General features: G+C 44.1%; 1 protein-coding gene across 1 annotated transcript in view; it reads left to right on the top strand.

The window, feature by feature from the left end:
- The window catches only part of LOC137436654 (ryanodine receptor 2), a 344,268-nt gene that overhangs the window by 264,255 nt on the left and 55,374 nt on the right, over window positions 1-24,639 (top strand). The window contains exons 85-89 of the mRNA XM_078786637.1: window positions 14,247-14,264; window positions 19,692-19,772; window positions 21,282-21,370; window positions 23,009-23,137; window positions 23,858-23,962. Of these exons, the coding sequence (XP_078642763.1) occupies window positions 14,247-14,264; window positions 19,692-19,772; window positions 21,282-21,370; window positions 23,009-23,137; window positions 23,858-23,962 (422 nt within the window). The remainder of the gene's footprint in view (window positions 1-14,246; window positions 14,265-19,691; window positions 19,773-21,281; window positions 21,371-23,008; window positions 23,138-23,857; window positions 23,963-24,639) is intronic.

The raw sequence follows: 24,639 nt of genomic DNA on the forward strand, positions 1-24,639 counted from the left end.
AATAAGATACATCATAAGATAAATCATAAGATAACATATTCCACATAATAATAACATATTCCACATATTCCACATATGTTATCCACATAACATAACATATTCCACATAATCATACTCCACATCATAAGATAAAGGAAAATGATTTGTAATATCAGCTACGAGGCGAGGAAAGTGTGTGATAAAGACGCAGCACGACCTAGAGGGACCATTGCTTTCTGACATTGATAAAACCAATAAAACTCAATTGGTCAGTGCTGCGACCAATATACGGGTGAATTCAGGCGACATAACGACAGCCACACAACCTCTATTTGTTATAGTAAGATTGCTGTTCTAGTAAGAACACATCTTCACTCTTGTTTAACTTCCATTGAGTTGGAAGTCGAGTCTCAGACTCAAATTGAAGTCACAACTGTCTCCTCATTGCACTCCCTCCCTTCCCCCTTCTTGTCTACCCATACTTGGACTCCGACTCAAGAATTTAGAACTTTGACTCCATATTCGACTGAGAATATGCTGACGGTTCAATATCAGGACAATGTTCGACTATAGCCCACTGGACTAGTAACGGTAAACCTTTTCCTCATCTGGTAGAGCATGCTCACATTTTTATTATATCCTAAAAACATGCTCATCATGACTGATAATAGCCATTTGAACAACTTTCCTTTACTATCCATCCTTTCACATATTATAGTGAATCGTGACGAATCATGCAGTCAATCAGACTATCAATCAGAACTTGAGCAAACTAATCAGCAATTTCATCAATACCGGTTTCAACTCCCTCATATTGGAGTCTATGTTTAATATAAAAAAATAATGTTTTGTGTAGAGTGTATAACTATCAATTTTTATAAAAATCCAAAACTACAACGACAAAAAGTGGGACAATTGTTATTGAGCGACGTTGGGGAGACTTGGTCTCTTGTTAATTTACCACGAATAATCAACAATCACACCAATATAGAAGCCTTGATTCCATAATCTTTAAGTTTAAATTAATCAAAAACATTCACATTCTTCACAAACCTTTACTTTAGACACCTGTCCACTTTTGCTTCAGTCATAATGGGATGATATCTACAATGTTGACGGATGAATCAATCAAGGTACTTACACCCATTGACTAAACATCATACAGTCTAATAAATCAGCACAAATTCCTTTTGTATATTGGCGCTGAGGAAGCGCCTCTAGCGAATGACTTCCAGCCAGTGTAACGCGAATTCCTGTCACAGGAATTCTGAGATCATAAGTGTGACGTGGCAGTTCCTGATTGGTTCGTGTTGGGGGACTTCTGGGAGAGGCTTCATAAACAAATATCCACCATTTTATTAACTCGCATAGCTTTGAGGCCTGTTTAGTTAGGCCCGTGCTGTCTTTCTCTCTCACACAGGTTTATTTCAATTCTAATTCGATATTGAAGGAGCCGGGGCTCCCACGTCGATCGGAAGAATGGACGCGACAAAAAGCTAGAATTCATCTGAGTTGCTTTAATGAAATCAAACACTCAGGCACTCTGAAAAACCGTTTATCAGTCAGCAATATATATCTATTCCGCCAGGGGGTTTGCCCAGGCCCGGCGCCAGGGGGCGTGGCCCAGCGTCCTGGCTGCGGCCTGGCAAGTTGAGGGCGAGCCTGCCCGGGCATGCCCGGGCATGCCCGGGCGTCCCGACTGAGGCCTGGCAAGTTGAGCGCGGGCCTGGGCGTCCTGGATGAGCCCGGCATGGTGATCGCTCCGCGTCCTTGATAGGTGCAAGGCGATTGTGAAAACTCAGCGGCAGCCGCTACACACGTCCCCCCAGAATCGACTTGCACCGGCAGGGTCAATTTGAGGGGGGTCCTGATGACCCGGCCGAAGCGACCCCTGGCGGGTCGTGGGAGGGGGTCCGGTGAGGTGGTGGGCGGTCGAGTGGGGGGGACGGGGGACGGCCTCGCCGCGGCGGAAGGGCCACCCGTGGTGGGTGGTCGACGTCCACGTGCGCCGGCTTGAGGCGGTCCACAGCAATCCGGTCCGACCTGCCGCCGATGTCGATGACGAACGACTTGTCGTCCCGTCGCAGCACCCGGAAGGGCCCGTCGTACGGCGGCTGGAGTGGCCACCGATGTGCGTCGTGACGCACAAAAACATACTCCGCTGTGCGGAGTGCTGGGGGGACGTAGGACTGGGGGTCACCGTGGTGGGATGTTGGCACGGGGGCAAACCGTCGGGCGGCCTCCTGGAGGTCCGAGCGCTGGTGAGCTGCGGACCAGGGACTGGTAGCGTCGGGCACAAATTCGCCCGGGACGCGTAGCACCTGGCCATAGACAAGCTCGGCGGTGGATGCCTGGAGGTCCTCCTTGGGGGCCGTGCGAAGGCCCAAAAGGACCCACGGCAGCCGGTCGGCCACCCGACGTCTTGAAGGCCGGCCATGAGCGCGGCCTTCATGGAGCGGTGGAATCGCTCGCACAACCCGTTTGCTTGGGGGTGGTAGGCCGTAGTACGGTGGAGCTTGATCCCCAGGTTGCGGGCGACCGCGCCCCACAGCTCGGAGGTGAACTGTGGACCGCGGTCTGACGAGATGTCCGCCGGTGCGCCGAAGCGGGCGACCCAGGTGGCGATGAAAGCCTGCGCCACGTCGGCGGTGGTGGTGGAGACGAGGGGAACGGCCTCCGGCCACCTGGTGGTCCTGTCCACCATGGTGAGCAGGTGTGTGAACCCCCGTGACGGGGGGAGGGGGCCCACCAGATCCACGTTGACGTGGTCGAAACGTCGTTCGGGCACGGTGAAAGGTGCCAGCGGGGCCTGGGTGTGTCGGTGGACCTTGGCCCGTTGGCAGGCCGTGCAGGCGCTGGTCCAATCGCGGACGTCCCGACGAAGGCCGTGCCAGATGAAACGCGCCGACACCAGCTTCTGGGAAGCTTTCCGGCCCGGGTGGGAAAGGCCGTGGAGGGAGGCGAAGATGCGGCGTTGCCAGGCGACGGGCACGATGGGGCGAGGCTGGCCTTGGGAGACGTCGCAGAGCAGGACAGTGTCCGCGCAGGGGATGTCGGCCAGGCGGAGGCCCGTGTCCGCCGCCCGGAGGGCTTGCACCGTGGTGTCGGTGGTTTGGTCCGCCGCCATAAGCGCAAAATCCACGCCCAGGTGGACCGCGTTCGCGCTGGCCCGGGAAAGACAGTCGGCCACGGCGTTGTTTTTGCCGGCGACGTGCCGGATGTCCGTGGTAAACTCCGACACGGCGGAGAGGTGGCGCTGTTGGCGGGCCGACCATGGCTCCGTGACCTTGGCCATGGCGTAAACCAACGGCTTGTGGTCGACGAACGCCGTGAAAGGTCGGCCCTCCAGGAGGTGGCGGAAATGGCGGACGGCCAGGTGTAGACCGAGGAGCTCCCGGTCAAACGTGCTGTATTTGAGCTCGTTCGGCCGGAGCTGCCGGCTTAAAAAAGCGAGTGGCTGCCAAACCCCGTTCACCCATTGCTCATGTACGGCGCCCACCGCGTAGTCGGAGGCATCCGTGGTGAGGGCGATGGGAGCGTTGAGCACCGGGTGAGCGAGCAGTGTTGCGTCGGCGAGGGCCCGCTTTGAGCCTTGGAAGGCCGCATCCATTGCTGCGGACCAGGCGATGTCGTGCTTGGCCGGCATGCCCCGGAGGGCTTCGTAGAGGGGCCGCATGAGCTGAGCAGCGCGGGGCACGAAGCGGTGATAAAAATTCACCATTCCCAGGAATTCCTGCAGGGCCTTTATGGTGCGGGGACGCGGGAACGTGGTGATGGCCTCGACCTTGGTTGGCAGCGGCACGGCCCCGTTCTTGGTGATGTGATGGCCCAAAAAATCAACGGCCGTCGTGCCGAAGTGGCATTTGGCCGGGTTGACGATGAGGCCGTGCTCGCTGAGGCGCTCGAACAGTGTCCGGAGGTGGAGGAGGTGCTCGGCCCGGGACGTGCTGGCGACGAGGATGTCGTCCAGGTAAACGAAAAGGAACGGCAGGTCACGCAGCACGCCGTCCATCAAGCGCTGGAACGCCTGAGCCGCGTTCTTGAGACCAAACGGCATCCGCAAGAATTCGAATAAGCCGAACGGCGTGATGACTGCCGTTTTAGGGACGTCGGCCGCCCTGACAGGTACCTGGTGATATCCCCGTATGAGGTCAATTTTCGAAAAAATGACCCGTCCCGCCAGACGGGCGGAGAAGTCTTGGATATGCGGGATCGGGTACCTGTCGGGGGTGGTAGCGTCATTGAGACGGCGGTAGTCGCCACACGGGCGCCATCCACCCCCCGGCTTTGGCACGATGTGCAGTGGCGAGGCCCACGCGCTATCGGAGCGCCGCACGATGCCGAGGTGCTCCAACGCGTCGAATTCGGCCTTCGCTACGGCGAGCTTGGCTGGGTCGAGGCGGCGGGCCCTGGCGTAGACCGGCGGGCCCGTGGTTGGTATGTGGTGCTCGATCCCATGCCGTACTGCGACGGCCGAAAACGTCGGCCGCGTGAGGGCCGGGAACTCCGTGAGCAGGCGAGCAAACTCGTTCGCCGCCGGGACGGCGCATGCCAGCTCGGTCGGCGCGGAGCTGCTCAATGTGCATACCAGGGAGCTGAAGGTTTCAGCGTTGATTAAACGACGCCGTTGGACGTCCACCAGCAGTCCGTGTGCGCAGAACAAGTCGGCGCCTAGCAGAGCCACGGGCACGTTGGCGGTTACAAACGTCCAAGCAAAGCGTTGGCCGCCGAAGCAGAGGGTGACGTTGCGCGGGCCGAAGGTGCGGATAGTCGATCCGTTGGCCGCAACTAAGGAGGGGCCGCAAACCGCGGATTGCCTGTCCTGGTCAGAGGCGGGTATGACGCTCAGTTGGGCGCCGGTGTCGCACAGGAAGCGCCGTCCGGACGCTTTATCCGTGATGAACAGTAAGTTGCCCGTGTGGCCGGCGCTCATGGCTGGTAATGAACGCCGGCCCGGCCGTTTCCCGGCCTGCCGAAGGTGCACGGGGGTCGGCATGTCCGGGCCTTCTGTCCGAACCTGGCATGATAGTAACACCACGCTTGGTCAGGTGGAGGCCTCGGTCGTCGTGCCGGAGGTGGTCGGCTCGGTAGAGCGGCCGCCAATGGCGTCGGCAGTTCGGCCGTCGACCGTGCCGGGTGCTCGGGCGCCCTGGGTGTTGCGTCGGACGGCGGTGGGTCCCATGTCGCCGCTACGATGCGCTGTCCTGCGGCGGAGATCTTGTCGGCTTCTCTGGCAAGGGCCCGGGGATCTGTGATCGTCGTGCTTGCAAGGGCGAGGCGTACCGGGTTAGGCAGCTGACGGAAGAACAGCTCCCGGAACAGGAATGCCGGAGAGTGCTCGCCGAGCAGTGAAAGCATGTAGTCCATGCGCTCGGAAGGGCGCGTGTCGCCGAGCTCAGGCAGATCGAGCAGGCGCCGTGCGCGTTCCGCCGATGGGAGGGCGAAAGCATCGAGGAGCAGCTTCTTAATCGCGCCGTATTTGTCAGCGGCTGGCGGGCTTTCGAGGAGGCTCAGGGCGCGGGCCGCGGTAACCGACCCGAGCGCAGCTACCACATGGTGGAAGCGGGTGTCGTCGGCCGTGATGCCTCGCAGGGCGAACAGGGACTCCGCCTGTGCGAACCAAACCGCCGCGTGAGCCTCCCAGAAGGTAGGCAGTTTAAGGGCGACTGCCGTGTCCATGTCGATAGGTCACCAATGAAGGAGCCGGGGCTCCCACGTCGATCGGAAGAATGGACGCGACAAAAAGCTAGAATTCATCTGAGTTGCTTTAATGAAATCAAACACTCAGGCACTCTGAAAAACCGTTTATCAGTCAGCAATATATATCTATTCCGCCAGGGGGTTTGCCCAGGCCCGGCGCCAGGGGGCGTGGCCCAGCGTCCTGGCTGCGGCCTGGCAAGTTGAGGGCGAGCCTGGGCGTCCTGGACGAGCCCGGCATGGTGATCGCTCCGCGTCCTTGATAGGTGCAAGGCGATTGTGAAAACTCAGCGGCAGCCGCTACAATATATCATTTCATTTTTAACAGTCGCTAACATAGTGTTAGACTCGGTTGAAAAAATTGCCAAGATATATTTTTTTTAAATCGCTGCACGGTCGGTCATACACCGCCTAAAATAACAGACGGGAAAATGGCGAGATATATTAAAAATTCGTGGCGGACTTTCCAATTCCTTTGCATTAATTAAATAAAATAATTCTGTATACTGATTTTTATTGTCATATACATTATGCCTATGTACTCTGAAATAATGAGGAATCGGGAATAACAAAAGTAGATATGTCAAATCTTACTCGATCCCATATTACATGTACTTTCATTGCATACAAATTATACTTCCTCCTAGAAATTCCATGCCCGAACCTCAGCGCAATCCAAGAGGATTCACTTGTTTTCCTTGTAAATGACTCCAATTTAAAATAAGGTTTGAAACCTTTGAAACGGTCCTCGGTAATGTGCTCATAGCATAAGCACTGAATATGGAGCGGCCTTTGTAAAGATCATTAGGGTTCATCTCACAAACAATATCCACCAGTTACTCAGTGCCGTGCTATGGAGAAATTTTCTTCACACTCTCAAGACATGCTCCTATTTATGAAACAGGTTGTGTGTTGCCTCCCATGACATCTTTAGTAGTAAATTGTTACTTGCAAAATCAAAGATTTTTCAAGTACTAGGGCATGCCCGTACTATATATAAGCTAGGACGTGCCCGTACGTGGGTGCCCGTTCCTTGCCAAAAAAAAAAAAAAAAAAAATTTGTGTAGGGGTGTGTGTGTGTAAACATCCTAGGGCGTGCCCGTACGTGGGTGCAAAAAAACATGCGTGCAAACAACAACAACAAAAAAAAACTTTGAAACCACGTGGCAGTAACGACCACAGAACCCCCCCCCCCTCTATTTACATGAATGGTTTGGTCCATTCGCAACGACCACAGAACCCCCCCCTCTATTTACATGCAATGGTTTGGTCCATTCGCAACGCCAAAGCGAACGGCGAACGGCTAAATCGCCATAGCTCGGTAAGTACTTGTCCGATTAATTTCAAACCTTGAAAAGGCACATCCTCGGGTCCCCAGCAATATACCTGGCAAGTTTAAAGTATATCGGACCCGTGGTTGTCGAGAAACAGCGGTCACAGACAAACAAACAAACGTACAAACGTACAAACGTACAAACAAACACACAGAGATTACTGGAATTATAGATAGATATTAGTCGGTTGCGTTTGTGGTTCTGTCTGTCTGTTTGTCTGTTTGTAACCGGCCTACAAGTGACAATTCTAAACCGATCGTCACGAAACGTCACCAAGTTGTCTAGGTCGTCCCAATTGAGAAGCCTATTGATTTTGAGGTCAAAGGTCACCTGGAGGTCAAATTTCTAAAATCGCCATTTTAAATCCGATTGACTTGAAAATTGAATAACATTTGTATATTGAGTCAATAAATTGGGAAATGAACTATTTTTGAGGTCAAAAGGTCAAAGGTCAACACAAGGTCAAATTTTAAAAGTCATCAATTTTCATCCAAAAAGCCGTCAATTCTCAACCGATTGACTTGAAAATTGAACAGCATTTGCATATCGAGTCACTAAATTGGGAAACATACTACTTTTGAGGTTAAAAGGCCAAAGGTCAACTCAAGGTTAAACTTCCAAAATTATCACTTTTCATCTGAAAAACCGTCAATTTTCATCCGATTGACTTGAAAATTGAACAGCATTTGCATATCGAGTCACTAAATTGGGAAACATACTACTTTTGAGGTTAAAAGGCCAAAGGTCAACTCAAGGTTAAACTTCCAAAATCATCACTTTTCATCTGAAAAACCATCAATTTTCATCCGATTGACTTGAAAATTGAACAGCATTTGCATATTGCCTCACTGAATTAGGAAACCAACTATTTTTGAGGTCAAAAGGGAAAAGGTCAACTGAAGGTCAAACTTCCAAAATCGTCAATTTTCATCCGATTGACTTGGAAATTGAACAGCATTTGCACATTGTGTCAATAAATAGGAAAACCAACTATTTTTGAGGTCAAAAGGTGAAAGGTCAACTCCAGGTCAAACTTCAAAAATCATCAATTTTCATCTGAAATCCCATCAATTTTCATCCGATTGACTTGAAAATAGAACAGCATTTGTGCATTGCCTCACTGAATTGGGAAACCAACTATTTATGAGGTCAAAAAGTCAAAGATCAACTCAAGGTCAAACTTCTAAAATCATCATTTTTCATCTAAAAAATCGTCACTTTTCATCCTGTTGACCCGAGCTTTGATCAAGATTGTACATTTTAATCTTCATGAAATGGACAATTTGCTGTATCAATGGAAAACTTGGGGGTGGGGGGGGGGGGGGGTGATTTTGCAAGTATTGTGCTACGCATGACGTCCTCTTGTTTGTCTGTTTGTTTGTCACCGGCCTACAGGTCACAATTTTCAACCGATCTTCACGAAACTTCACCAAACAGTTGAGTTGGTCAAAAGCAAGAAGCCTATTGTTTTGGGGGTCAAAAGGTCAAAATAGGCCAAAGGTCACCAACTTTGCTTAATTTCTAAAATCCTCAATTTTCATCCGATTGACTTGAAATTTGAAGAGGACTTGCACATCTGGTCAATGAATTCAACCACCAAGTATTTTTGAGGTCAACTTAGGCCAAAAGGTCAACATAGGCCAAATTTCTAAAATCCTCAACTTTCATCCAATTGACTTGAAATTTGAAGAGGACTTGCATATCTGGTCACTGAATTCAACCACCAAGTATTTTTGAGGTCAACTTAGGCCAAAAGGTCAACATAGGCTAAATTTCTAAAATCCTCAATTTTCATCCAATTGACTTGAAATTTGAAGAGGACTTGCATATCTGGTCACTGAATTCAACCACCTAGTATTTTGAGGTCAACATCGGCCAAAGGTCAACATAGGCCAAATTTCTAAAATCCTCAATTTTCATCCAATTGACGACATTTGAAGAGGACTTGCATATCTGGTCACTGAATTCAACCACCAAGTATTCTTGAGGTCAACATTGGCCAAAAGGTCAACATAGGCCAAATTTCTAAAATCCTCAATTTTCATCCGATTGACTTGAAAATTGAACAGCATTTGCATATTGAGTCACTAAATAGGGAAACTGACTATTTTTGAGGTCAAAAGGTCAAAGGTCAACTCAAGATCAACCTTCCAAAATCATTTTTCATCTGAAAAATCGTCACTTTTCTTCCTATTGACCCGAGCTTTGATCAAGATTGTCAATTTTAATCTTGATGAAATGGACAATTTGCTGTATCAATGGAATTTTTTTTTCCTTGGGGGGGGGGGGGTGGATTTTGCAAGTATCGTGCTCCGCATGACTTCTTCTTGTTTATATCGTTATGCTTGAGCCATTGAGCACATTTCCTACCCATGTAATTCCATATAAATAACATTGACTCCTGCGACTCGATGTGCGCACACTAATCTCTCTCAGATGAACACCACTTCCTTGGTGTATTGTTTAGATCTCAAAGGTGTTGAAATGTTCACCTTTCTTCATATCTGGTAGCACGACTTGCTGCGTCTAACTCCTGAAAATATTCATATAGATCTGTAGTGCCGCACATACTCACACATTTACTCACTCGCCATCACATGATTCCAAATAATCCACATGAAAGAGAAAGGAATTGTCATGAAGTGTTTTGCCCATTGCTGTTCTCATCCCGTTGACATGTTGAAGAAATCAAATTTTATTTTTCTAGATTTTATGGGTACCTAAGATACTTACAGTCATGGCCAAAAATATTGGCACCCTTGCACTTTTTTCAAATAATGCATCATATCTTCCAGAAAACTGTTGAAATTAAAAAATATTTTGTTATCCACAGATTAATTTATTTGGTTTGCAGTGGAACAAAACAAAAAAACCTGAAAAATTACTAAATCTTAGCTTATTCCACACAAATCCTAAAATGGCCTGGACAATATTATTGGCACCTTTTAGAAGTTGTTATAAATAATTACATTTCAAGCAGGTGATTCTCCTTTACTTTGGAATTGAACTCACCTGTGGTGAGTTGCAGGTGCCTGCAAAATAAAAATCACTCAATTCAACCAGTTTGAATGGAGAAAAGGAGTCATTCTGCTGTTTTGTGTCGCTGTGTGTACTGCAATGAGCATGGAGAAAACCATGCCAGAAAGAAAGAAAGAAAGAAAGAAAGAAAGAAAACCAGAGAATTGTCTGAGGAGGTCAGACACAAGATTGTAGCCAAGCATGGACAATCTCAAGGCTACAAGTCCACCTCCAGAGACCTTGATGTTCCTGTGTCCACCATACCCTGCAATGTTATCAGGAAGTTTAAGGCCAATGGCACTGTAGTCAGCCTCCCTGGACATGGCCGCAAGAGAAAATGTGAGTGAAGATTGCAGCGAAGGATTGTTCTAATGGTGGAGAAAGCACCTTGATCAACTGTCAAACAGATTCAAGCTGACCTTCAGACACAAGGTATGACAGTTTCAACTCGCACCATCTGGCCGTCACCAACTCAATGAAAGGTGCTCTATGGTAGAAGACCCATGGTGGACCCCACTGGTGAGGGAGAGATAAGAAAGCCCGCCTGGAGTTTTCCAAAACACACCTGAACAAGCCAGAATCCTTCTGGGCCAATGTCCTGTGGACAGATGAGACCAAATTAGAGTTTTTTTGATAAAGCACATCCATCATCTCTGTTTACAGAAAACAAAACGAAGCCTTCAAATAAAAGAACACCTTCCCTACAGTCAAACATGGAAGAGGTTCAGTGACGTTTTGGGGTTGCTGTGCTGCCTCTGGCACTGGGTGCCTTGAAAGTGTGCATGGCATCATGAAATCAGGAGATTACCAAGGCATTTTGGAGCGCAATGTTCAACTCAGTTTCAGAAAGCTGGGCCTCCGTTGAAGGTCATGGGTCTTGCAGCAGGATAATGACCCCAAACACGCTTCAAAAAGCACCCAGGAATGGATCAAGACAAAACGCTGGACTGTTCTGAAGTGGCCAGCAGAGTCCAGATCGAAATCCCATTGAACACCTGTGGGAGATCTGAAAACAGCAGTTGGGAGAAGGCACCCTTAAAATCTGTGAGAACTGGAGCAGTTTGCACTAGAAGAGTGGAACAAACTGCCAGTCGAGAGGTGTAGGAAGCTCATTCATGGCTATAGGAAGTGCTTGACTGCAGTTATTTTGTCCAAAGGCTGTGCTGCCAAATATTAAGTCCTGGGTGTCAATAATTTTCTCAATGCCATTTCTTTTTATGTTCAGATTTAAAAGGACATATTAAGTTCTGAATCAAAAACAAAGGTTCTGGAATATTAACAGTGAAATTAAGAATTGTGGAGACCAAATACCTTTGTCAATTTCAACTTATTTTTAGCGAAAATTGTGAGTTATTTGAAAAAAGTGCAAGGGTGCCAATATTTTTGGCCACGACTGTGCCGACTGTTTTGGCCACGACCCATCCCCACTTAGGAATGTGGTCGAGGATCATTTAATATTACCTTTCACAGAGTTACCAAGGTTGAGGCATCTTAGAGCGATTAAGAAAAATCACACCAAAACATGAACATCACACCAAACACCAAATGAACCAACAAAAAATGAACATCAAATGAACATCAAAATGAACATCACATCACATCACAATTGGCTAAGCAATTACAAAAAAATGAACATCACACAAAAAAATCAAGCTTTTCTTTTCAAAAAAAATGTAAATGCTTTTTTTTGCACTCCCCGACATCCACTGATGAACCTCTAAAGGTTTGTCGAAGATCCTTTGGGCAATCTCTGGGGAAAATGGTGACATACACAGACAAACAGACAAACATCCCTCTTATAGTATAGATCAAAATTCAAAATACTGTATACACATCGTCTTGTATGATCCCTCTCTTTACTCGCATTTTATTTTGCATTTTGTAATCTGTCATATTTTGTATAATTCATCGTATAGTCGATATAGATCAGATGTTGGTTGAATTATTGTGTTGACAATGAGTTAAAAACATAATTTTTCAAATCAGTGCATTTTCCTATTCTCTGCCTTTCACAAATTTCAAGTTTGTGAAAAAATATTTTTAAAACCACTATACAGTGATTATTGTTCCACTATACCAATATATAAAATTTAAAAATTTTAAACCACGATACCAATAAGCCAGCTGGGCTGCAAATTATCATTTGCGGATAAATCCGATGGCCTGATGAACATCACACCTATCTAATGGTTTCCAGAGCAATGAACATTCAATAATATTTGCTATTGGCATAATGAGAAGGTTATACATTAGCAATGAATGAATGATATGTGCAGGGTCAGTATGAAAGTAATTTTACCTTTTATTTTATATTGTTTTATTTTCAGCAATGCCCTCATAGCATGGCAATAAAAAAAAAATATTCAGAGAATAGTTTTTCCCAAAACTTTCTAACCTGACTGACACTGGTCACCTGACCACTCTGAAATGGCTGCTCACTTGGAAGTGTATACAAAGCAGAGAGCTCTGATTAATTATTTATAATTTTTTTATGACAGCTTATATCCTATCCGTGTGCATCTGAAATGTATATGGTCACTCTACCTTGATGTGAGCACAATTCGACAGGGAGCAAAACATTTTGAGAAGGAAGAAACCGATCTCAATGAAAAGCCATGCAGTGGTCACTCTGCCATGATGCTGACACCTGCAAACAATTGGCAAGTGACAGAGCTCATTCATGATGATTGATGCAGCACCATACAAGATTGGTGTGAAGCAGTAGGTGTCGGAAAGATAGCAGTCATGAGCATTATCGAGGATCTCAGGTACTCTAAGGTGTGTGCACTCTGGGTGCCTTAAATTCTCAATGCCATCCACGAAGACGATTGGGAGACCTGTTATGAACTCCTGAAACATGTTGAAGCTGAAGGTGAAGCATTTCTGTCACGCATAATCATAGGAGACGTGTTGTGGTTGGACCGTTTAGATCTAAAAACCAAGCATTAATCTGTGGAGTAGCACTATGAAGTATCACAATGAAGGAAGAAGTTCGCCTCAACTCTCAGCTAGATCTCAGACTCAACTGGTCACTGTGTCTGGGACAAGGAAGGCGCTCTACTTGTCGACTTTGTGCCAAAGGGTCCGATGACAAATTATGAGCCACACATCGAGAACTGAAGAAACTGAAAAGACCGGTACAGTGAGAGGGGCCCCCACCAAGATATGTTCAAGGTGTTGCTTCATCTTGACAAGACCAGGCTGTACACCAGCCTGCATGCCATGTTCTGAGGTAAACCCATCGTTTGATCATTTTGTCTGTGCAGCCGCACCTTGTATCCAATCTGAATCTTCCACCTTCGGACCACCATCCCTTTGGTCTATTACGTGGACTCCGCTCTGAAGGTGATGATGACATGAAGGAGGCTGTCCTCAATTGGCTAAGCAATTACAACCAATAATTAAACAGTGCCGGCATCTATCTATAATTCCAGTAATCTCTGTGTGTCTGTGTGTGTGTGTGTGTGTGTGTGTGTGTGTGTTTGTCTGTGACCGCTGTTTCTCGACAACTACCGGTCCGATATACTTGAAACTTGCCAGGTATATTGCTGGGGTCCCGAGGATGTGCCTTTTCAAGGTTTGAAATTAATCGGACAAGTGGTTCCCAAGCTATGGTCACCGTACTCGCAAGCCGTTCGCTTTGGCTTTGCGAATGGACCAAACCATTTCATGTAAATAGAGGGGGGGGTTCTACCGTACTCGCAAGCCGTTCGCTTTGGCTTTGCGAATGGACCAAACCATTTCATGTAAATAGAGGGGGGGGTTCTGTGGTCGTTATTGCCACGTGGTTTCAAAGTTTTTTTTTGTTGTTGTTGTTTGCACGCATGTTTTTTTGCACCCACGTACGGGCACGCCCTAGTAATGCATAATGCCGGCATAATGTTAAAAGGTAGAAAACATTCATCGATGGTGATGAGGATGAAGGGGAAATTGACCAGGAATTTGACAAGGATGCATGGATTTTCCAAGGAAGTTTAATCGTTAACGTGATGTTTAACGAGGAATAAAATATGAGGCAATACTTTCGTACTGACCCTCGTACATGTCTTTATAGGCACATGTATAACTTTCTCATGACTCCAGTATTTGATATTATTGAATCCTTCTACACCCGTTCAATCATTGTTTGGTAACTGAAGTCACTGAACATGTGCTCAGGTCAAACGTCACTAAAATCTACTTGTTTTTTTATTTCTTTCCTTGTCCCCACAATGCCAGCCACTTCCCATGAACAAGGTCAGTATGTATGTTTTTTGTTTGTTCAGCTAACGTATAACCATCTTTTTTCCCCAAAAAAGGATGGATTTTAAGTTTAGTGTTTCTATATTCCTACTGATGATTATACCGATGAAAGCTGAAACAAGGAAATTTTAATGCTCGGTGGTGAACACAAGCTTAACCTCTATCGACTTACTTTCCACATCTCGAACCAACTCGCAACCGACTCGTATTATCCAGCGAAACACATCAAGTTGCCACCATTTGCAATTCCCCCCACCCATGCCCCCTCTCCCATCCCCCTTCTCCCCAACCCCCTCCCCCGGTCCATACACAGTTGATGAGCCGAAGTTTCTTTGTCTCCACGATCAAATAGTCTTCGAGGAAAAGCATCGACAAAGTTCCAACTGTGACTCCATGAGTGTGTCCTGGGACATCCCATTCACATTGAAACGCATAACCGGTTGTTGATGTGCAACATGCATGTTTCTCAGTCTGTAAGCATTGACGAGGCCTGTTTTATAGCACATTAGCTTTGTAGACATGCCACAGACGGTCGCTAATGTATATTTAACATAAACCCATGTGTCTCTCTCCCCATTTCCTATGTATATGGGTGCCTTTCATCTCAGCTTTAGGTGGTGAGGGAAACTTATTTTCTGGTGTTGCTAACATAACGGTCTTCATCACAGGCCTAACCTTTAGGCTGATAAGACCCTGATCTTGGCCATAAAGGCGTGTTTTTGTTATTTTGAGTGAACTCACATTAAAAAAAAATTGTGTTTTCTTTTTGGTTTCCCACAGTTCCTCATCTTTCCTTATTGTGGATTAACCTTATTTATTTTTGATCACCTACTTGTCCTGCTTGTTTTTTCCTACCAATTTTTGTGCCTTTCCTTGGTTTTTTTTTTTTACCTGATTTTCAGAGTTTTGCACTCATTTAATTTGGCGTTTTCAGCCTTCGCCGTCGTTATTTTGCCTACTTCTCTTATTTGTCCATTTTTTATTTTGATCATCATCAGTTGTTGTTGCTGTTCCCAGAGCCAGGTATCTCTGTACCTCTTCTATCTTATAAGTCAATGTAACAAACAAACAAACAAACAATGTATATCTCTTTTCGAGTGTGTGCCTGAGTGCTTGCACGTTTGTTTGTGCTAACATAACTTTACCATGTCAAGTGGAATCCGGGAATCGTGAAAATGATCAATGGCGGAATGAGAACAACAAGATAACGTGTTGTGATGAGAAGCCAGAAATATGTTCACTATGTGGATGGAAGATATTGATAAAGCACAGGCACGATGAGCCAAATGTCCTCCTGTATCACATTTCCTTGTAGTATATCGTCGTATATCAAATGAGATTGGAGAGAATTGTTGTATCTGCACATACTCCGACTAAACTCGAGTATCATATTCATAATCGCAGTGGGTACAGGTAGATGAGGCAGGTAGAATCATGCATTCGATTAGATGTCTGAATCGTGTTGCACTCATAACAAAATTCCAATAAAATATCATGTATTTGTTATATTTTAAATACATTTTAAGATCTTTCACGAAGCACTAAATTACTGCTTGCTTTTTGTGAGAAAAAGTATTTATTATTTTATTATTTTATTTTTTAAAACAATAGATGATCTGCATTGAAATTTCTTTAAGAGAAAAGTTCTGTTGTCCGATAGACCCGAAATGCATTTCAGTTTTACAGATATTTGTGATTATTTCGATCATTACTGATCATTTTGTTGTTTCCTTTTTAAAATTTTCACAAACACCACATATCATATCAATAACACTATCTTCCCACAATCAGCCTTTTTATTTATTCATATTACTGTTTTCCAATAGTATTATTGGCATATTGTATTGACAGGGTATTCTAGAGGTACACATACTCACCTATAAGCGGTCTAGGCTGGGTTTGAATCCCGACGCAGCTATAAACTGTCATCCTGGTGTTTTGTGGGCAATGCCAGTTGGTAATGTGTGTGCCGTCCCTCAGATGGATGATATTTGTTATATTATATCACCTTTATCTATCAATATTGTTGAAATGAAGATCAAATAGCTGTATGTTGAAATATGTTGAAAAAGTCAAAACTTTACATGGGGTGTACTTAATTTTCACATGACTGTATATATATATACACATGTGTGTGTGTATATATATATATATATATATATATATATATATATATATATATAATTATATATATATATATATAATTATATATATATATATATACAGACTCTCCTCGAGTTACGACGTAGGCGACTTATGACGACTCGCACTTACGACCGTCGCAAAAATCTCAGTTGCTCCCTGTGCCTCACGCTGACACCATCCCTAAAGCTCCATCGCCTATAAGTGTGTGTGTACCGTACTGCCATCATCATGTCTAGCAAGAGGAAGAGTGCATCCACTGATATATATATATATATATATATAATTAGTGCTGTGCCGATATCTGAACCGGCAATCAGAACAGGCCGATATCACCTATTTTTCAGTAATCTGTACCGACAGATTACAATCAGTGTACAGTTCCGATGACCGATTAAAGTTGGACTGTATTCTATACAACCCCCAAACCTTGAGTAGCTTTCACCCTTGTTTAGAATTAGAGCGAATTTCAATGATCAAATCGAAGAAAACAAAGTTGCACCGATTGCTTTAGAAACAGCTGCGAGTTCAAAGTAAAACGCGAAGGCTTGTACTGTACCATACGATACGCGATGTACTGACTTCCTGGCAGAGTACGTGTTGACGTCATATGTTCCAGGCGTGCATCAAATTCAAAGTGTCCGTTCACTTAATTATTTTCACATTTCAAAGGTGGACTCACAGTATTCTGGCTCCCCGAACAAAATGAGGCACATTATACATGCAGTTTGTAAAATTACTGCTTCATTCGTTAGACCGAATGATGTGACATCATCTCACGAAATCTCATGTGATCCTAACGCACATGGCGTTCCCAAAACACATAACCAAACACATGGAGCTCTATTTATTCCTCCATCATAACAATGACTTCTTTTTTAATATTTTAGGAGTCGCGGAAGGCGAGAGAACGAGGCCATTCGTAGGGTTCGAAGATGGTTTATTGTAACAGCAAGATCCAGCACACTAACCCCGAACGGAAGTCAGCATGCTTATATAAAGCCAAAAGCCCTCTTCGGAGGGCGTGGCTCCGGCAACCGCGCGTGCGTCACGTCCGCACAAGCACAAGTCCAACAGGCCCGTGCACGTGTATTATGCCCAAATAAGGTAATCACATAAGGTAACCGCCACATGCGGTTACCTGCACATAAGGTAACCGCCACAATATCTTCTTCCTCCTCTGTTACCCTCGTTATTTCCTGGTGTGCCTCTTCACTCCATCTTTATGGCTCCCAGTTTCCCCTTGGTTTCCCTCTGTGTATTTTTAAAATCTAACAAATGATGCTATGGTGGAATACGGACTTGGAAATATGTAATAAGTAATATATAATAAGTCCATAAGGGGTGATTTGACTTACGACCACTTCGACTTACGACCTGCTTGTCGGAACGTAACCCCGTCGTAAGTCGAGGAGAGTCTGTATATCTATATATGTGTATATATATATGTATATATGTATATATGTACAGTGCATTCAGAAAGTATTCAGACCCCTTCACTTTTTTCACATTTTGTTATGTTGCAGCCTTATGCTGAAATCGTTTAAATTCATTTTTTCCCTCATCAATCTACACTCAATACCCCGTAATGACAAAGAGAAAACAGGATTTTAGAAAGTTTTGCAAATTTATGAAAAAGAAAAAACTGAAATATCACATTTACACAAGTATTCAGACCCTTTGCTATGACGCTTGAAATTTATCTCGGGTGCCTCCCATTTCTCTTGATCATCTTTGAGATGTTTCTACACCTTGATTGGAGTCCGCCTGTGGTAAATTCAATTGAATGGACATGATTTGGAAAGGCACACACCTGTCTATATAAGGTCTCACAGGTGACGATGCATATCAGAGCTAAAAACAAGTCATGAGGTCGAAGGAACTGCCTGCAGAGCTCAGTGACAGGATTGTGTCGAGGCACAGATCTGGGGAAGCCTACAAAAACATCTCTGCTGCATTGAAGGTTCCCAAGAGCACAGTGGCCTCCATAATTCTTAAATGGAAGAAGTTTGGAACAACCAGGACTCTTCCTAGAGCAGGCCGCCCGGCCAAACTGAGCAATCGGGGGAGAAGGGCCTTGGTAAGAGAGGTGACCAAGAACCCGATGGTCACTCTGGCTGAGCTCCAGAGATCCTGTGTGGCGATGGGAGAAACTTCCAGAAGGACAACCATCACTGCAACACTCCACCGATCTGGGCTTTATGGCAGGGTGGCCAGACAGAAGCCTCTCCTCAGTGAAAGACACATGAAAGCCCGCTTGGAGTTTGCAAAAAAGCACCTAAAGGACTCTCAGACCCTGAGAAACAAGATTCTGTGGTCTGATGAAACCAGATTGAACTGTTTGGCTTCCGTTGTGATTTGTGCAAAATTGTGCAGATTGAAAATGGTGTTTCTCTTACTTATACTTCGAAGTTAAATGAAAACATTTCCATGTTTTGTCAATTGAAAAGTCAACAAATCTACTTTAATGGACGGATGTTCTCATTCAATGAATGAATCAAGTGAATATCATTGAAACAATTGAAATGCACATGACATCTTTACTTGATATGAAGTCTCTGAACTAGAAATCGGCATGATTCGTTGTTGTATCTGTGGGCCATGTGACCACACAAAACATTACCTGCTTATCCACCACCACACATTGTATGCCACATTATAAAAAGAGTGATGTCTACTTTATTATCTCCACCTTTGGGTTCGTAAAAGTACTTCCATGATGAATGGGTTTAGTCTTACCATGATAATGTGCCATAAGCACATTTCATTTGTATCACCTGATGATACAAATGAAAGGTTTGAGTGAGTCTGATCCTACCTGATGAATCTACACCACAACAACATGCATTTTAAGGCCATTTTCCCTGCTAGAGCGGGGGTTAGCCTCCGCAGACCTGATGAGTCTGATCAAGATAATTGATCATGGACATTAAGGGATACAATCATTGCAAATTAGATGTTGGGAAGTTCATCTCAATTCCATTCTGCTGGAGACATCTGTCTGTTGCTCAAGCTGAAGTGCTCCTCCTTCTTCTTTAAAACTTGCTTCTTCAACTGCAATCGCGTGTCAGTGTTCATGTCTCAAAATATAATTATCCCAACTGTTTGTAAAATTTTGTGTGAAAGATTAGCAACCTTGTATGCAGGGCACACTCACTGCACGTTGTGCAAAAAGGATCCGTGAAACATCCCATCGGCCTACACCATTACAGTAGGAACGCTTCTTCCACCATCAATGCAATGATCTCTCACAGCGCCCATTCCTTGTCGTGTATGCAGGAGACAAGGTCATGCAGGATGATGAGTTCACCTGCGATCTATTCCGCTTTCTTCAGCTACTCTGCGAAGGCCACAATGCTGGTGAGAATGTTAGGAAAATGTAAACGGAAATCGTATATGCAATACTGTATATAGAAACATATATCAATGAGATAATTTGGATATGTCCATATATGATTTGGGTGATCTCTGTGGTTGTCGATGTGCCTCTGTCAGACCTGCATTTAATTCCTTGTAGAACTGGATGGTATACATGGAATTCTTACCCCATGCAGTCAACTTGGCGTGAGCCAACTCTTCTGTTTTTTAAGGTTTTTTTTAAAAATTTGATTCAATATGGCTGCCAGACCACATGACCTATGACATCATAAATTTACATTCTCTAATATAATTGTTGCATAGATCATGCTCAAGAAATTTCAAACTGATCAGACTAAGCATTGTACTTGTCGAATTATGACGTCATAACTAAGGCACCAATGACATCATCATTAACAACACTTATTCCCCATGTGGAGTTCTTTACAATGAGCCACGTTTCTTTCTTTTTTTTCTTCCATGTAGCGGTTTCAGAGACAGAGAGGTGCTAAGCCCAAGATGGTGTCCGTACCACGTGACCGATGACGTCATAATTATGAATAAAAAAAATTATACAGGCGGAGGCCTGTTCGTGTGGTAAAATTTTGTGTCAATCGGACCAACGGTTGCCAAGAAAATTTTAAAAATGCAGACACACGTACGACATATGCACGTATGTACGGACGCAACCGAACACTTAACCCCGCTTTTCGTCTTGTGAGCACAGCGTAATTAGATTTGAAAATGCCGTATGGTATATTGTCAGCAGAGGATAATGTTTTGCTAACACAGGAGACTTTTGATAATTTTGATAAAATTTTGCTAACACTTCCGAGAGGATATAAGTCCGACTGTCCCATCTATAATCGCATGGCTATTAAAGCTGGTATCTTTTGCAAGAGAAGGCCTTTGAGTCATTTCTTTGATCATATTCTAGATTTGATCAAGGCACGTGAAAAGTTCTCGTATTTAAATTTGTAATTATAAATATAATCAATAAAATTCTACTTTAAGGAGAAATAATGCAATTCATGTTAACTTGACTACACAAGAGTACGTTTAGGCATGGCAGGGCCCTTTTTGCCCTGACGAAGGATTAATGCCTGAAGCATCATCTTCCCCATGCTTCCCACGGGCCGCGACGGCGAGCATACCTCGATGAGCGTCCTGTTGATTTAATCCATAATACATTCCAGTTTTTAATTTTTTTCATTTATAATTGGCGATGCAATGCAAGATGTGTGATGGACTTGTAAATTCATGAAATAGGTAAATTTATATTTGAAAGCCAAGTTTGACTTGCAAGGAACCTCTGCCATCTTTACAGGTAAATGTTTGAAGTGATGCCATATCAATAGATGCTATTTGTTCAATCCAAGAGAGATTGGCATTTCTTCAGTTTGTACAATCACAACATGTCACCCTTGAGCCTTTACTTCATTTCCTTGGTATTCTGTTACATCCAGAGCCGCATTCCATGTAACCAATGTACCTGTCTCAATTAATGCGTAGATTTCCAGGATTACCTGCGCACTCAAGTTGGTAACAACACAACCATCAATATTGTGATCTCTACTGTGGATTACCTACTGCGCCTACAGGTAGGTAGGCCTGTTCAATGAGCTCCATCTTATTGGCTTCATTAGTCTCATACAAAACTCCAATGCATTCCTTATGGGATCTCATGAGAATGTGATGAGAATAAGGAATCGAGGGAGAATTGTGTAGTGAATGGAAGGCATTCCTTCGAAATCCTCATTTATATTCATGATTGTACAATACATTATTGATTTTACAAATCTTCGATTTTGCAAGTATATTGGTCGGTTCCGTTGGTCGGTCGGTCGGTATATGGCCTCTAAAGGTTGTTTTTTTAATATTTATTTATTTATTTATTGGTCGGTTCCGTTTGTGGTTCTGTCGGTTTGTCTGTCTGACTGTCTGTTTGTCATCGGCCTACAGGTCACAATTCTAAACCGATCGTCACGAGAACTTCACCAAGATGTATAAGTCGTCCCAATTGAGAGGCCTATTGATTTTGAGGTCAAAGGTCAAAGATCATCTGGAGGTCAAATTTATAAAATCGCCATTTTAAATCTGATTGACTTGAAAATTGAATAGCATTTGTAAATCAAGTCACTAAATTGGGAAATGAACTATTTTTGAGGTCAAAAGATCAAAGGTCAACCCAAGGTCAAATTTTAAAAATCATCAATTTTCATCTAAAAAGCCATCAATTCTCAACCGATTGACTTGAAAATTGAATAGCATTTGCATATCGAGTCACTAAATTGGGAAACATACTGTTTGAGGTCAAAAGGTCAAAGGTCAACTCAAGGTCAAATTTTAAAAATCATCAATTTTCATCTAAAAAGCCGTCAATTCTCAACCGATTGACTTGAAAATTGAACAGCATTTGCATATCGAGTCACTAAATTGGGAAACATACTATTTTTTAGGTCAAAAGGTCAAAGGTCCACTCGAGATGAAACTTCCAAAATCATCACTTTTTATCTGAAAAAAACGTCAATTTTCATCCGATTGACGTGAAAATTGAACAGCATTTGCACATTGAGTCACTAAATAGGGAAAGCAACTATTTTTGAGGTCAAAAGGTCAAAGGTCAACTCAAGGCCAACCTTCCAAAATCATTTTCATCTGAAAAATCGTCAATTTTCTTTCTATTGACCCGAGCTTTGATCAAGATTGTCAATTTTAATCTTGATGATATTTAATCTTGAAATGGACAATTTGCTGTACCAATGGAATTTTTTTTCTTGGGGAGGAGGGGGGCGTATTTTGCAAGTATAGTGCTCCACATGACGTCTTCTTGTTGATTTATTTATTTTCTTGTTATTTTAATTATTTTTTAATTTATGTTTAATGCAATTTTAATTTCTTGTTGTTTAATGTGATTTTATATTTACCTCTGACACCGAACCTGAGATCTCGGTCCAATTATTCAATTCCAAGTACATGAGTACTCCAGCCATTTAAAGACCAAATATTTCTCTCCCAACAAACAATTTTGCTTGTGCTTACCTTTTGTAAAGAGAAACTCCTCTTTTCCCATTAACACTAATTTGGCCCTGACTCAGAAAATGATTAATTTGAAATCGGGCACTACCTATCCTGGTGCCTTTTACACCATTCTATTGATACCTACAGAAAGTAGCTACCCTGCTTGCCTGATTTTAAATTTTCAGAAGTGGAGTCACATATTTAATTATTTTCGACAGGAATCGATCAGTGATTTCTATTGGTATTACTCTGGTAAAGACCTGATTGATGAGCGAGGACAAAGGAATTTCTCCAAGGCCATGACGGTGGCAAAACAGATCTTCAACTCAATCACTGAGTATATTCAGGTTAGATTTTTCACCTATTGATGTTGGGAATTTTTATTGTTTTTACCTTCTTCCTTCATTTTGCTTGGCCCCTGTGTCATCTATTAGCCCCCGTTGGACTTGTGCATGTGTCTGTGCATGCGTCCGTGCGTCCGCAACCATATCTCGGAGAAGTACGGCCTAATTTTGTTCATAATCGGCACAAAGACACTACATGACGGTGTACATATGCACGTCATTTTGTTTTGCGATACGATCAAAGATGGCCGACTGGCGGCCATTTTAGTTTAAAAAAACCCAATGTTTAACACATCCTCAACCATTTCTCGAACATGCATTTACCGATGTTGTTCAAACTTGGCACACAGATAATGAATGATGGCTTAAATACGCACGTCATTTTCTTTCCAGATCAGATCCAAGATGGCCGACTGGCAGCCATTTTGTTACTTAAACGTTTCGCCAACCATTTCTTGAACATGCATGGTCCAATTTTGTTCAAACTCGGCACAAGCACAGTACACAGTAGCCAACACGTGCGCCTCACTTTATTTTGCGATCTGATCAAAGATGGCCGACTGATGGCCTTTACCTCTATACAGTAGAATTACTAAAACCATGGGGCCTATGACATTTTATGTCTTTTTCTTCATGTTTATCTTTGCCATGTGTTTCTTCTCACTTTATGCTTTTATCAATTTGAAACCGTTCTCTCATCGACAAGAGCCTGCCATTCTGTAGGGCCCCTGCACTGGAAATCAGAAGAGCCTGGCTCACAGTCGTCTGTGGGATGCAGTTGTTGGCTTTCTACACGTGTTCGCACACCTGCAAATGAAACTTGCACAGGTGAGAGCTTCATTTCTCACCTCTACCGAAAAACATTACGCTTTCCCCCTCAAAAAGCACAAAACCCACCTGGATGCAAATGATTGAGGGGTAGTGATGACCCTTCCTTCTTCTGTTTTTAAATGAGTTTTTATTTTCATCCAAGCATTCTTGTCTTTGTATACAAAATTGAGGCTCATGGACGAGTGAGGAAAAAAGAGGGCAAAAATGGGGGCTACAGATGGACACAACAATCTAGGGAAGGAACAAACAGGAAAAGGGGAGGGAAGGAGAGTTGGGGAAGCACAGTAACATGCGAGGCAGAGAGTTGGGTTAGGTAGAGTTAATGAGCATAGAAAAGATCACAGGTAAGGATGGGACATGACATGAGTTGGTGGTCCATCGCCAGCCTGAATCTCTGGAAGGAGGAGTGTGATTTAATCATCTCAGGAAGGTAGTTCTACAATTGGGGGAAAAAAGAGGAACAAAAGAGTTGAGGTGTGCATTAAACCTGGATTTGGGGAGTTTAACCCAGATAAGAGTGACTGGGTGAACATAGAGGAGTTGGGGCAAAGCAAGACCAGAGGAGAGGTGACAAAGATTGTTGGGCCACCAACACACATAGACATTAAATAATGTGGTTAAGGAGCACACATTCATTTTGACAGGTTTGTAGAGCTTATTGATGAGTGCATACC

This window comes from Myxine glutinosa, chromosome 11 (assembly GCF_964187855.1).
Source record: "Myxine glutinosa chromosome 11, kmMyxGlut1.1, whole genome shotgun sequence".
NCBI lineage: Eukaryota > Metazoa > Chordata > Myxini > Myxiniformes > Myxinidae > Myxine > Myxine glutinosa.